At 67.7% G+C, this 13,752-nt stretch overlaps 1 protein-coding gene across 1 annotated transcript; it reads left to right on the plus strand.

Moving 5' to 3' along the window:
* The first annotated feature begins 9,408 nt into the window (after window positions 1–9,408).
* CAMKV (CaM kinase like vesicle associated) lies at window positions 9,409–12,737 on the plus strand. Its single transcript, XM_086619281.1, is given in 12 exon segments — window positions 9,409–9,503; window positions 10,572–10,703; window positions 10,783–10,838; window positions 10,841–10,856; window positions 10,942–11,080; window positions 11,160–11,280; window positions 11,610–11,685; window positions 11,762–11,898; window positions 11,980–12,058; window positions 12,131–12,218; window positions 12,442–12,466; window positions 12,469–12,737. Coding segments are annotated over 12 exon segments (1,233 nt in total).
* The last annotated feature ends 1,015 nt before the right edge of the window (window positions 12,738–13,752 follow it).

A 13,752-nucleotide genomic window follows, 5' to 3' on the forward strand; every position in this document is an offset into this window, starting at 1 on the left:
AAGCGTCATTTTCAGTCTCACTTAATTACCACCCTAATTGCTCCAGCCACTGTCCGTGCAGGGAACAGTGCAGCTCGTGCCTGGGACGTGCCCGGACGCTGGCATTGGGGCTGACCCAGGGCCAGGGGACAGCAGCTGAGCCCGCCACCCACGCTTGCCACCGCCTGAGCCTGCTTTCTCCGCTCTCCTTGCTGGCAGCAGTGGCAGACATCACGTCTGTGATGAGCTCGTCCTGACGAGGACGCTCTTCTGCCCCAATTTTGGGCCAAAAATCCCCTAGAACAAGACACTGGAAAAAAGGAGGGGACCGGAGATGGGGGTCACCCCCGGGTGATGTCCAGAGCTTGGGGTGGGGTGAGGGCAGGGTTTGGGCTGGGTGGACGGGCAGGGGATGCTGAAATGTGCCCCAGCCCCACGGCCACGGGCAGCTCGGCTCCCCGGTGGGGTGGCCAGCCACGCCGGTCCTGCGGCCACCGTCAGCTTTAAATAAAACCTCCCTGGGCTGCTCGTTTAAGTGCCGCTGGAGCCCAGAGCCACGTCAGCTCCCATCAGCCAGGCTGTCCATCTCCATCGGCGCCTCACCCCTGCTCGGCTTCCGCCACCGCTCAACGGTGGGATATTTTTAATGTGGTGGGGTCCCGGCATCCTGCAGTAATGAGTCTGCCAGGACGGTGCCTCAGTTTTCCCCGTGGTGGGGCCGCACTGCACCCCAGCCCAGGGTCGAGGTGGCCATGCCCCCCAGCTTGGCTGAGGCCAAGCAGTGCCATTTCGGCTACGCTGCCGAGTTGACTGTGGCAACAGGAAGAGCCCTGCACCGCACGGTTATTAGGGCTGGATCAGAAATGGGGCTGCTGGAGGATGCTGGGCACTGGTGCTGGGGGATGCGAGGTGCCGCGGTGTGGCTGGGGCAGGCAGCTGGGCACTGCCAGCAGCCAGGATGCAGGGAGGGAACATGGCATGGATAGATGGATGGATGGATGGATGGTTGGATGGATGGACGGACAGACAGGCACCCTGGGTGTCACCCTCGTCAGCCCAGGGCTGTGGCCGGGTGGCCAGCTGTGTGCCAGGCCCATCATCCTGCGACACGGGGTGGTGGCCCTGGGGTTGCCCCGTGTGAGCGGGGCCGTCAGTGCCCGCAGCGGGGCGGCGCAGCGACTGCTCGTTAGCTGATGAGGCTCGCGTGGTGACGGTGACTGTGCGTGAGCAGGGGCCCCTGCCGCAGGCTGCATCGAGTGTGTGCGTGTGTGTGTGTGTGTGTGTCTCCCCCTGCCGCAAGCGTGCTCGCGGAGATGACAGATTCACACTAATACGCATTTATCATGCCCTATTACGCTGCGGGAGGCGAGGAGCGAGCGCCCGGTCTTCAATGCCACGGGCTGGCAAGTGCCCTCCTGCCTTTTTCTGCCCACCCTGCCTGCCCCCTGCCTGCCTGCTGCCAGCCAGGATCGGTGCTGGTGCTGCCCACGTCGCCACAAACACGGAGGACGGGCAGGGGGACTTCAGGAGGTGGACAATTGCATGGCATCTGGCACCCCTGCCCCAGGGACAGGGTGCACGGGTGGGCACCCAAGGGTGGGCACGGGGTAAGTGGCACCCTAAGGTCCTGCATGGCTGGGCATAGCTGGTGGAGCTGTGGGCAAGTGTGGCTGTGCTGTGCCACTGCCATGCCACGCTGTGCCATGCTGTGCCACGCTGTGCCATGCCTGCCACGGCTGCGGCAGAGCAGCCGGTGTCCCGCCCCGCAGCGCGCCTTGCACACACAGCACTTTAATGTTTATTTGGGGAAAGTGCTGTCGTTAGCAGGGATTAATTCTTAAAATCGCAGCCATCTATAAAACATGAGTGGACGCGCGCGCGGCTGTGGGCACACGGGCAGAGCGGGCACCGTACCACTGCCAGCAGCGCCCAGGGGACCCGCTACAAGGCGTTTGCTGGTGCCACCACAATGGCACTCGCTCTGGCGACAGTTTGGGGCTCCTCATGGCAAAGCGGGCAGCCGCGGCGTGGCGATGGGTTGGAGATGGGCGAAATCGTGCCAAGCCAGCCTTGGAGCGGGGCGGTGGTACTCTGGCATCAGGCCGGCCCGGCAAGCCGTGGCGGGAGGCAGCAGGCAGCACTGAGCTTGTTTTAGCGGCTGCCGGCGCGGTGGTGGAGCGGGCGTGAAAGAGCGACTGCCGCCGCACTGTTTTTAGAAACCGGCAAGTTTTGCTAATGATGCCAGTGAGCAGTGGCGGGGGGGGGCTGCCTGCGCCTCGGCCCCCCTGGCCCCCACTGCCCACACCCCGCTGGGCACCCCTGTCCTCCCCACCTGGTGCTGGCACCACACCCCATGGCACCCACGTGCCTTGGGGCACCCCTGCACCCATCTAGGCTCTGCTGGCTCCTGGGGAGCTTTGGTGGCCCCTGAGGATCTCTACTGGACTCCGGGAGCTTCAGTGGTCCTTTGGGAGCTTTGGTAGCACTTAAGGATCTCAGCTAGCCTCTGGGGAGCTTTGGTGGCCCCCTGGGAGCTCTGCTAGCCCCTGGGGAGCTTTTCGTTACCCCAAAGCCTTCCAGCCTGTAAGGCACATCTTTTTCTCCTCTTTCTGCCCCAAAGGCAGCACACACCCCCAGCCAGGGAGGTTCTCCCTGTCTCGGCACCCACTCAGGACCTGTGCCCGCCGCATGCTGGTCCCCGGTGCCAGTCACGGTCCTGGTCCTGTCCCTGGGGGCCCGTTGTCTCCCGGCGAGGAGCCCCGCTCGTGTTTGCACATGAACACCTCGCCCTGAGCAGCTTCCCTGCTGCTGCCCCAGGGAGCCTCGGGGACCCCCAAATGTCTTCCAGTGGGAAGGGAACCAAATCCCGAAGCCGTGGGTGATGTTATCACTGTGAGGCAGGTGGTCGGCCCCCCAGGCAGGGCTCCAGGATCCAGAGCCGGCCCCAGGCCAAGCCGGTGGAGAGGTGCGAGGCTTTGTGCACCGTCCTCATCAACACGGGGACGGTCCGCACTGGGAGCAGGCTGGCGGGGGACGAGCAGCCGCGGCCAGCAGTGCCAGGGTGGCCCTGTCCTCACCCACGGCGTGGCCACCGACTGGGACGGGCTAGAGGAGCTGTGCCACCGTGTCCTCTATCGGGACCTGGGCATCCGCCCCGCGGAGGTGGCGGTGCTGGCCATGGACACCCCGCTCTCCCCACCGCCAGCTGGGAGAAGGTGGCTGAGCTGCTCTTCGAGGGTTTTGGGGTGCGCCGCTGAAGGACAGCAGCTGCATCCTGCTGAGGGGACCCAGCCCCTCACCCCGCTCAGTGCCTCAGGGGCTGCTCCCGGGGTTCCCACGGCCGCACCCCACCCCCCTTGCTGATGGTGGGGTCACCGTCCTGCTGTGTGGCTTCCCCTGGCACCTGGCCACCAAAGCTGGTGTCCCCCCCGAGGCCACCCCCCACGCCACATGGCCACCTGGCTGGGTGGCTCACGGCCACCTCCCTCGACGCCTTCTGGGGCGCGTGGGTACTGTGGGACACCCATGGGGAGGGTAGCGCTGGTGCCGCACACCCCCGCTGCTGCTGCCCCCAGTGAAGGCCCAGGGGCAGCCATAGAGGGCTGGGTCCCCTTTTTTTTCTCCCCGACCCCCCCAGCCCCCGAAAGAAGGGACGGGGTTATTTGGCCCCGTTGCCGGGCCGACGTGCGCAATTATCGCTGATTGCCTGGCGGTTGCCATGGCGATGGTGAGCACGCAGGGATGCGGTGCCGCGTGGTGCTTGAGTCACGGACACGCTGCACCCCCCTTCGCTGCACCCCACTGCCACCCCACTGCGCACCCTGGCACCGCCACTGCTGGGCTGGCTGCCTCACACCCCCTCCACCCACCTGGGGTGGAGAGGTACGGCCGGATGACCTCCACCCCAGTGTCCCCTGCCCTGGCACCCCCACCTTGGCAGCCTGCACTCGCCCTGTGCCAGGGGTCCTGCGGGAAATGTCACCTCACACCAGCCACATCACCCTGCACACAGCTCTGGGCTCACCGTGGGGTGGTGGGAAGGGTGGGGGGTGCACGGCATAGGGGGTGCACAGACTGGGGGGTACACAGGGCAGTGAGTGCACGGGGCAGTGGGTACATGGGGCAGTGGGTGTGGAAGGTGGGGTGTGGAATGTGGGGTGTGCCCAGGACACTAGGTGCACGGGGTTGGGGGTACATGGGGCAGTGGGTGCAGAGGGTGGGGGATGCACAGGATAGGGGGTGCACGGGGCAGTGAGTGCACAGGTCGGGGGGTGCACAGGCGGGGGGTGCACAGGGTAGGGGGTGCACGGGGCAGTGGGTCAGGGTGCAGAGGGACAAACACCGTTGTGCTCAGCAGAACCAACCACTCCAAAGCGGGTGCTGGGTGGCCCAAGAGACCAGGCGGTGGGGACCAGGGGGCAGTGACAGGAGCCTGGGGCATTCTGCCACAGGCGGGAGGCTGGTGCTAAGGGGAGGCAGGCAGGAGGCGGACTGAGGGGTGCTGGAGGAGCGTGGCCTGTCCCTCATGCCGTGAGCCACTGCGGGCAGCCCCGAGCCGTACCGGGTGCCAGCGGGGTAACTGCAAGTTACACTCCAGATTCCTGCGAGGAGTCAAGATTAATAAGGGGGCTGTGCCGCTGCCAGCCGCTGTGATTAAATTCTTGATTAGAAGCCCCAACTATGGTGCCCTGCTAATTGCCCTGCTCTCATGCACCATTAATTATCCAGTACAGGTGCAGGGGGTGCCCGGGCTGCCTCCGCCGGGGGGGGCTGGCTGGTCTCCCCGTGCGCAGAGGGGAGATGCTGGTTTTGGGACGGGACCCCGATGTCCCCTGTCGGTGGGTCTGCCTGGCCCGGGTTCCCGGAGAGGACAGCCACGTCCCTGCAGTGGCTCAGGTTGATGCTGTCTGGGTGGTTTTAGGGAGCTGGGGTTTGGGGGTGCAGGGGAGGTAGAGAGAAGCTCAGAAGTGGCACCATATGGCCGCAAACGGCAGCGCGCAGCACGCAGCCATTCCGGAGGCTCTGCACACGCGGCTGCACTGCGGGAGGAGCGGGGTTGCTCCAGGGGCTGGGGGAAGGGGCTGGGGGCTCCGCTGAGCCCCCAGGGCCATGCTGCCCATCCTGGGCAGGAGGCCGAGCCCGGGCTGTGAGCACAGTTGAGGGTATTAGGGCGACCATTTCTTGCCCCTTAAGCCTGGCCATGGGGTACAGACAATCCCTGCACGTGGGATATGAGAGAGGCCTTGGCCCCACATCTGGGGAAAGGATGAGGAAAGTTACCTGATTCCCACAGGATCATGTCACGGAGGCAGGACCACGTGTCTGCCCACATCTTCATTGTGGTTTTTTAGTGCCCTCGCAGGACAGACACCTGTGATGCTGAGCCCACACTCAGCTCTGCCAATGACCTGCTTCTGTCCCATCCATCCAATCCCATCCATCGCGTCCCATCCCATCCCATCCCACACCATCCCAACCCATCTATCCATCCTGTCCCACCCCCTCCAATCCTGTCCCATCCGGAGCCGGTGACCACAGCACAGCCCACAGGACCCCGGCTCACACCGGTGCGCTGTGTCTCACATCAGTCCCCACCATCTCAGCAAAGCCTCCCGGGACACCGGGGCTGCCAGGCTCTTGGGGCTTGGCAGGACGCGGCTTGTGGGGCACAACCTCCCTTTAGGCGGCCACCTCCGGGGGTGAGGAGCTTGGACAGGGACAGTGGGGACATCCGCAGGCAGCACCGGCTCACCCGGCCAGGCAGCAGCTGGAACGGAGCAAGCCGGGGGGGCTCGCCGGTACTTCCACGCCCCCGCAAGCCTCGATGGCGCAGGGTCCCGTGGGGTCCCGCGGGGTCCCTGCAGCGCGGCAGTGCCCCCGGCCCGGTTTTGGCGACTCCGCCGCCGCCCTCCCATGGCATAGAGCCCGCCCCGGCGTTCACGGCGCCCCAAACCACCGTGGTGCCGGGGCGCGGACCCCGTCCCCCCGCGGGGGCCTCTTCCCGCGCCCGACGGGCGGGCGCGAAGTTTGGCGGTGACGTCAGGGGCGGGGCGGGGCGGGGGCGGGGCCCCGCGGTCCCGCCCCGCCAACTTGCCGCGCCGGGCGCGCGGGGCCCGCGCCGCGACGGACCGACGGCACCGCTCGGCACCGCTCGGCACGCTCGGCACCGCACCGGCCCCGCTCGGCACCGCACCGGCCCCGCGCGGCAGGGAGGGAGGGGCGCGCGGCGCCCCCAGAGCGGCGGCCCCGGCCGCGGCCCCCCTTTGCGGTCGGAGAGGCGTGCAGGTGAGCGCGGCGCCGCGCCGGGACGGCCCCGGGCCGAGCCGTGCCGGTCCGTGCCGTGGGCGAGGGGGGCCGAGCCCGCGGTGGGGGCGTTGCTGGGGGGATTCGGCACTTGTCGGCCGGGGCTGTCCCCTGCACCTCCCCATCCCTCCCCGGTGGCCCGGGACAACCCCGCACCGGCCTGCGCCTGGCTGCGTGTGCGCCCCGACGGCTGCCCGCTGGCCGCACCGCCCCCCGCCGGCACCCCCGCGTCCCGCCAGACCCCGAGCCCCGACGGGCGCCGCGGGCACGGCGAGATGCCGGAGCCCGGCTCCCCCCCGCGCCTCCCTGCTCGCCTCCCCCCCCGGGCCGCTCCTGCCCCCGCTGCGCCCCCGCGTCCCACGAGGAGCCGGCGGGACGGGCCGGCCCTGTGGCGGGGGGGTGCTGCGAGGACCCTCTCCCCGCGCCCCCGCCGCCGAGCGTTCCCGCCCGGGCCCCCGGCCCCTCTCTCCCGCAGCCCGCTCTCTCCCCGCTGCCGCATCGCTCCGAGCCGGCCACGGCCGAGTCCTCCCCTGCGGTGCGCGGTCCGGGCTGCACCTCCGCACCTCCCCGGGGCTGGGGGGGCCGGTGGGCTCCGGCCCGGCCCCGCGGGCCGGTGGGGCTCCCCCAGCCCTGCCTCTGGCCCCAGCCCGGGCCGCTCCTGCGGGCAGCGCGGGGCTGGCGCAGCCCCTCCTCGCCTCCCCGCTGCCTGCACCAGCGGTATGTCGGTCCGTCTCGGCCCGACTGCGTTTTCTGCCGCTCCCCGGCACATCCATCCCCCGGGATGCGGGGGGTGCGATAGCAGCGGGGACCCCCCCCACCTCGTACACGTCCAGGGCAGCTGTCAGTGGAAGTGGGGCCGGAGACGGAGCCCCGGCCGCTGGAACACCACGCCGTGGGGCTGAGCTGGGGCTCGGGGGGCTGGGGGGCCCGTTGGTGAGGGCTGTGCGGCTGCGTCATCCCCCCGTGCCATCCGCACCCGGCCCACCCACTTCCCCGCTATTGTCTTACACCCGCTGTTGCTTCTGCTCCAAATTAGACGCTTTGGGAGGGGGGGCTGGCTGTGCGCGGGTGCCAGCGCAGCACCCAGCCTTCCCTCCCTCCCCAGCACCCCAGGGTGAGGAGGGACTCACCCCTTCGCCCGCCCCTTGCCAGGGTGCCCCTGCCTCAGCAAGGATGCTCTCACCTGTGGGGTGCAGGTGCTGGCCCCGATGTGGGGCTGGGTGCCAGCCTCCCTTGTGGGTTACCCTGGGGCGGTGAGCCCCCTCCACAAGCTGGCCCGGGGCAGAGGAGGTGCCAGTGCTCAGCCCGGGCAGGATGGGTTCCCACTAAACCAACGGAACTAATTTTCTGAGCGCAGATTAGCTGAGTGCTCGCAGAGACAGCAATAAATCCCGATATATCATCTTGCCCAGGTCCCCTTCCCGGCTAATTCTGGCATCACGCTGCCGGCGCTGGCAGCCTTCCCACCCTCCCGCCGGCCAGCCCGGCCCCTGCCGGCCTGCGACACTGAGCCCGCTGCCGTGCCGGCGGCTAGCAGGATGGCCCTCGTCCCCCTCGGCTGGCCACGGTGGTAGGGCCAGAGCTGGCATCGTGTGGCACGGGGACATGGAGGTGCCAGGCAGGGCACATTTGCTGGGAAGGCTGTTGGGATGAGCTGAGGCTGGAAAGCCTCACCCTGTCTGCAGTGTGGGGAAGGGTGTCCCATGGATGCTCTGCTTCTTTTTCGTGAGGGAGTGCACCCTGAGTGGGACGGGGACGGGTGCTCTTTCCCAGTGTGGGTTTTTCCGGTGCCTGGGTGTCATGCGAGCTGGGAGCACCCATCCTGCAGGCATTGCTCGAGCAGGCACGGAGGCAGGTCAGCCCCAGGGATGGAGGTGGGAAGGAGCATCCTCCCCTTTCCTATCTTGCTGCACCCACGTCCCATCCAGATTTGGGGTCAATTAACCCAGGGAGCACTTAGGTGCATGCTCTGGGTGCTGCGGGCAGGACTACCTTCTTACCAGGGCCCACACGGCTGAGACAGGGCCATGCACCCGCAGGTGGGTCGGGTGCTGCCGGGTGCTGCCCGTCCTGCCCCCTCCAAAGGATGTGCCGCTTTCTGCATCTCCAGTTCCCATTGCCATAGCAACAGGCTCGGCGCTTGGGTACCCGCGATGCCGGCTCCCGCATCCTGCGCTGCCATCCTGCCCGTGGCCCTCGCCACTGGGCTCCGGGAGCTGCCGGCACGGCACAGCACGGCACAGCGAGGCTGCCCGCATCGCAGCGTGGTGGTTCAGGAGCTTTAGCACTGGGCGATGGGTGCCTCCAGCGTTGTGCCAGCATCCCGTCACGGGGTCCCACTCGGGCCTGTCTAAGAGGGCTGGGGGGGCCCGGGCAGAACAGTCTTCTTCCAAGCCATCAGAAAATAACATCGCCTGAAACTTCCTCCCAGCAACGGGGTGGGAAAGGGGAAAAAAACACTTTATGGAACCATTTTTTTGCTGGGAAGCTTCCAAGCTGGTTTTAGTTTTGAAGGGTTCCTGTCAGGAAAGCAAGGGGCAAAACGGCTTTCCTAAAGGGCTGGAGGAGCCAGAGTATTCTGGGTCGGTGTCCTGCCCGCTGCCAATGGCAGGAGGGCCAGCACTGCTGAACCGCAGTGCCCACCTGCCCGGTGCTGGCGGTGGGCCGTCGGGGCTGGTAAGAGACAGAGCTGAGGCCATTGTAACTTGCTGCACATGTGGTGATGTGCGACAGTGCTCCTCCCGGGGAAGCCCTGGATACAGAAACGTCACTGCAGGGCAAAACCGGGCTAAGAAACGGGAAAAAGTCCGGTTTGCCTCCACTTGCCTCCCCAGCGGGTGCCGCAAGCTCTGCACCAGCCCTGGCTACTTAATAATCATTAACAATCCACAAGCAAAGGCCAGAGGGGCCGGCTCGTGGCTGTGCTGGTGGCCTGAGCCCAGGCAGAGCGGTTGGACGCCGCGGGGATGGGCACGTGGCGGCTTCGCTGACGAGCAGCCACGGTGCTTCGTCAGGTTTTACATGAACTAGCGCGGCTCAGGGCGGGGGCCCAGTGCAGCTCTAGGGGAGCTGGCGGTGCCAGGGCACTCACCGCCTCTCCCTGCCCTGGCAGCACCGGGCCCTGCAATGCCGTTTGGCTGTGTGACACTGGGAGACAAGAAAGATTATAACCAGCCGTCTGAGGTGACCGACAGATATGACCTGGGCCAGGTCATCAAAACGTGAGTTGGTCCCTCCCCGGTCCTGGGGGTGCCCCGGGGACCCCAACCACCTGCATGCCCTGGGCTGAGGAGTGGCACAACGCTGCCCGCGGGGATGCCGGTCCCTGGCTGGGACGGGCAGGGCGCATTTGGGGGTGGCTGGTGAGCGTGTGGGGGTATTCACTGCCGGCTCTGAGGAGGGCAGCTTGGGCAGCTCTCCGTTTTTCCCCCGCCTACCCCTGGGATCTGTGGGGATCGCAGCAATTCTGCACGCTCCCAGCTCCTCTGCATGATCCCGGCTCCCCTGCACGCTCCGGGCAGCAGGAGGGCTCTGCTCCGGCAAAGGAAAAGGCAGACGGCATTTGGGGGGGCAGGGAGGGGCTGCTGCTTCACCCCTTTTATTCCTGTGCTGGGCGACCCGTTAGGAAACACTTCACGAAATGAAGCCCTCAGACCCACTGTGAGTGGTTTGACCCCAAAACACCTCCCAGGAATTTTTTCCGTCGGCCTCCGAAACACCAGGACCGCTTGGCGGTGGGTCACACCTGGCATGGTGGTACTGGGGGTCAGTAGGGACTTTTTGGGGTGCTCCCAGAGCTTTGCTTCATCCTCCGAGCAGCCTGTCCCAAAGCCCATGAGTCCCGGTTCCCTTGCACCCAGAGCAGCGGCCACGAGGATTTCGGCAGTGCCGAGTGCCCCCGCGGCTCCTGCCCGGCCGATGGGCTTCAGCACCGTTAATAATAGAACAGAAATATTGCGGCATCCCCGGGCGACCGGCACGTCTCCCCTTCTTCCTTCCCAACCACAGCGCTGACATCAATGTCGGGGCATGCGGCTCTTCCACCTTGGCACGGGCAGCTTTGCAGCAGGTCCAACCCCGGCTACCATGGAGAGGGGGCTTCAAATCAGCAAATTTGCCCCCTTCCCTATTAATTTGGTTACTCCGTGTTGATTCCTTCACACTGCCATTTTTTTTCCCCCCTCTGCTCCCGATGGGATGCGGGGGGGATGCTGGTGGGTCTGGGGACCACCCGAGTGCCCCAAGCTCAGCAGTCCCCGGGGGGGTGACGGCTGTGGGCACCCTTCCAGGGAGGAGTTCTGTGAAATCTTCCGGGCCAAGGAGAAGACGACGGGGAAGCTGTACACCTGCAAGAAGTTTCTGAAGCGGGACGGGCGGAAAGTACGGAAGGCGGCCAAAAACGAGATCATCATCCTCAAAATGTGAGTGCCAGGACTGGGGGGAGTCCCCGCACTGCTGGCCGAAGTGTGGACCCCCACCCATACCCCCATCTCTCTGTAGGGTGAAGCATCCCAACATCCTGCAGCTGGTGGACGTCTACATCACCCGCAAGGAGTATTCATCTTCCTGGAGCTGTAAGTTTGGGGAGAGTGGGGGGAGGGGGTGGCTGGGGCTGCCCTCGCCGGGGTGGGGGGGTCTTGGCAGAGCTGCTGTTGGCAGGGCCACCGGCCGGGAGGTCTTCGACTGGATCCTGGACCAGGGCTACTACTCGGAGAGGGACACCAGCAACGTCATCCGGCAGGTGCTGGAGGCTGTCGCCTACCTGCACTCACTCAAGATTGTCCACAGGAACCTCAAGGTAGGTGGCAGGGGGGTGGGAGCACCTGTGGGTGCTGGTGTGCCCCCCGCCCCGGTGCTCATGGCCCCTGCACTGGCAGCTGGAGAACCTGGTGTACTATAACCGCCTGAAGAACTCCAAGATTGTCATCAGCGACTTCCACCTGGCTAAGCTGGAGAACGGGCTCATCAAGGAGCCATGTGGCACCCCGGAGTACCTGGGTGGGTGAGAGCCAGCCAGGCGGGCGCGCAGGACTGTCGGGGTCCCAGCAGGTCCCTGCTGATCCTCACCACCTCCCCCCTGGGGACTGGTCCTGGGGGCTCCCATCAGGTCCCGCCTGATGGTCATGGGTGCTCCTGGCAGGTCCCTCCACCTCCCCATCACCCTGGGGCTAAACCCGAGTGCTCCCAGTGGGTCCCTCCTGCTCCCCATCACCCCAGGACTGATCCTGGGTGCTCTGGGTGGGTCTGTCCCACTCCCCATCACCCTGGAGGCGAGGGACTGGGGCACTGGGGACACCAGGGCAGGGCCACTCTCCTGTCCCTCGCAGCTCCAGAGGTGGTGGGGCGGCAGCGGTATGGGCGGCCAGTGGACTGCTGGGCCATCGGAGTCATCATGTACATCCTGTGAGTGCGGGGCAAGGGCAGGGTGGCCACGGAGGGCTGGGGGCCATGGATCGGGCTGAGCCCCCCCACCCCACAGCCTCTCGGGGAATCCCCCCTTCTATGAGGAAGCAGACGAGGATGACTACGAGAACCATGACAAGAACCTCTTCCGCAAAATCCTGGCTGGGGACTACGAGTTTGACCCACCGTACTGGGACGACATCTCGCAGGCGGGTGAGCCCCACACTGGGGGGGAATGTGGGGTCCCACGTTGTGTCCCCCCCTGGCGCTGACATCCCCACCCTGTGCCCCCAGCCAAGGAGCTGGTGACACGCCTGATGGAGGTGGAGCAGGACCAGCGGATCACTGCGGAGGAGGCCATCTCCCACGAGTGGTGAGGGGCGGCAGGGGTGGGTGGGGGGCTGAGGGGGCTGCGGGGGCTGCTTACCCCTCCCCACCTCCCCAGGATCTCTGGCAACGCCGCCTCCGACAAGAACATCAAGGACGGCGTCTGCGCCCAGATCGAGAAGAACTTTGCCCGGGCCAAGTGGAAGGTGGGTGAGGGTGCCCCGTGCCTCAGTTTCCCCACTTGGCCGAGCTCACCCTCCCACACCCCTCGCCATCACAGGGCTGTCGGCCTCGGGGGTGGGCTGTCACCCCCTGCCACCCTGCCAGCCTCCAGCAGGCATCCCTGGTGGGGGACCTGATGCCCCGGTGAGGGACCCGAGGGCAGGGGAGCCCCCCAGCCCCACGAACCCCCCATGTCTCCCCCCGCAGAAAGCCGTGCGAGTGACCACGCTCATGAACGCCTGCGGGCGCCCGAGCAGACGGAGACGGCCCCGGCCCCGGCCCCGGCCCCGACCCCGACCCCGACCCCAGCGCCGGCCACCGCCGCCACCGCCGCCACCGCCGCCACCACCGCCACGGACACTGCGGCCCCTGCGGCCCCCGACACGCCGCCCGCCACCGAGCAGCCCCCGGCCCCCGCCACGCCGCCCGCTGCCACGTGTAACGGGGACGGGGCTGCCACCGCCGCCGCCACCACCGAGGCCCCCAGCGAGCAGACCGGCTGAGCGGCGGTGGCCCCCGCGCCCCCCCTCTGTACATAACCCCCGGCATGGTGCCCCCCACTCCCGCCCCCGCCTGCCGCCCCCTTTTCTACGTGCCCCGCCGGAGAGCCGGCCGCGGGGCAGAGCCCTGCATGGAGCCCGTCCTCCCCGGCTTCCCCCGGTGGCTTTGCCGGTCGGTCTGTCCCCACACTCCCGCTCTCTCGGTCTGTCCCCCGCCGCCGTCCCGTCCCCCCGCCCCGGGGATGCCCAGAGATACGGGGCAGCCCCCCAACCCCCTCCCGCAGGGCTGGGGAGGCGTCGCGCGTGGCCCCCCGGGACACGCGTGCATGTTAGGGACCGCAGGTGGGGCCGTGCGGGACGGAGCGGGGGCGCCCTCGGGCAGAGCACCCGGCACCCCCTCTCCCACCCGGGGCCCTGGGAGGGGCGCGTTGCAGGGGGCGAGGGAGCACGGGGCGCCCCCCACTCGGGGGCAGCCACGCGGCCCCCCCACGCGTCGTGTCTGGAGGATCCCAAATGGCCCCCCCTTCCCCCGCTTCCCCCCCTCCCCGCCCTCGCAGCTGCATGCCTGCAGGGCCGGCTCTGCCTGCGGCTGCCGCCGGCGCCCCACGTGCCCCCCGCCCCCCGTCCCCGCCGCTGTATCTCTGGCAAATAAAGACCCCGCTGAGGACAAACTGAGACAGCACCAGCGCCGCCTGCCCGGTCTCTCTGTGGGGCCCGGGGTCCCGGCAGCCCGCCTGGCACGCTGGCGGCGTGCTGCGTCCTTCCCGCCAGGGCTGAGCGAGGCGGGGCCGCCCGGGCAGGCTGGAAGCGACGTTCCTGCCCAGGCAATAAGGGCAGCGCGGTCCTGGCGGCAGCTCGTCCCGGCCGTCCCCCGGGAAGGAGCTTCGCGGCCCGGCTGCCATCGTTAGGCTTCAGGGTACACGGGCGCGGCGGGCGGGGGGGGGGGGGGGGGGGGCCGGCCCCGCCCACACGGCGCGTCCCCCTCAGGCCCCGCCCCCCGCTCCGGAGGGGGCGCGGG

Source organism: Tauraco erythrolophus, chromosome 12 (genome assembly GCF_009769465.1).
Source record: "Tauraco erythrolophus isolate bTauEry1 chromosome 12, bTauEry1.pri, whole genome shotgun sequence".
Lineage (NCBI taxonomy): Eukaryota > Metazoa > Chordata > Aves > Musophagiformes > Musophagidae > Tauraco > Tauraco erythrolophus.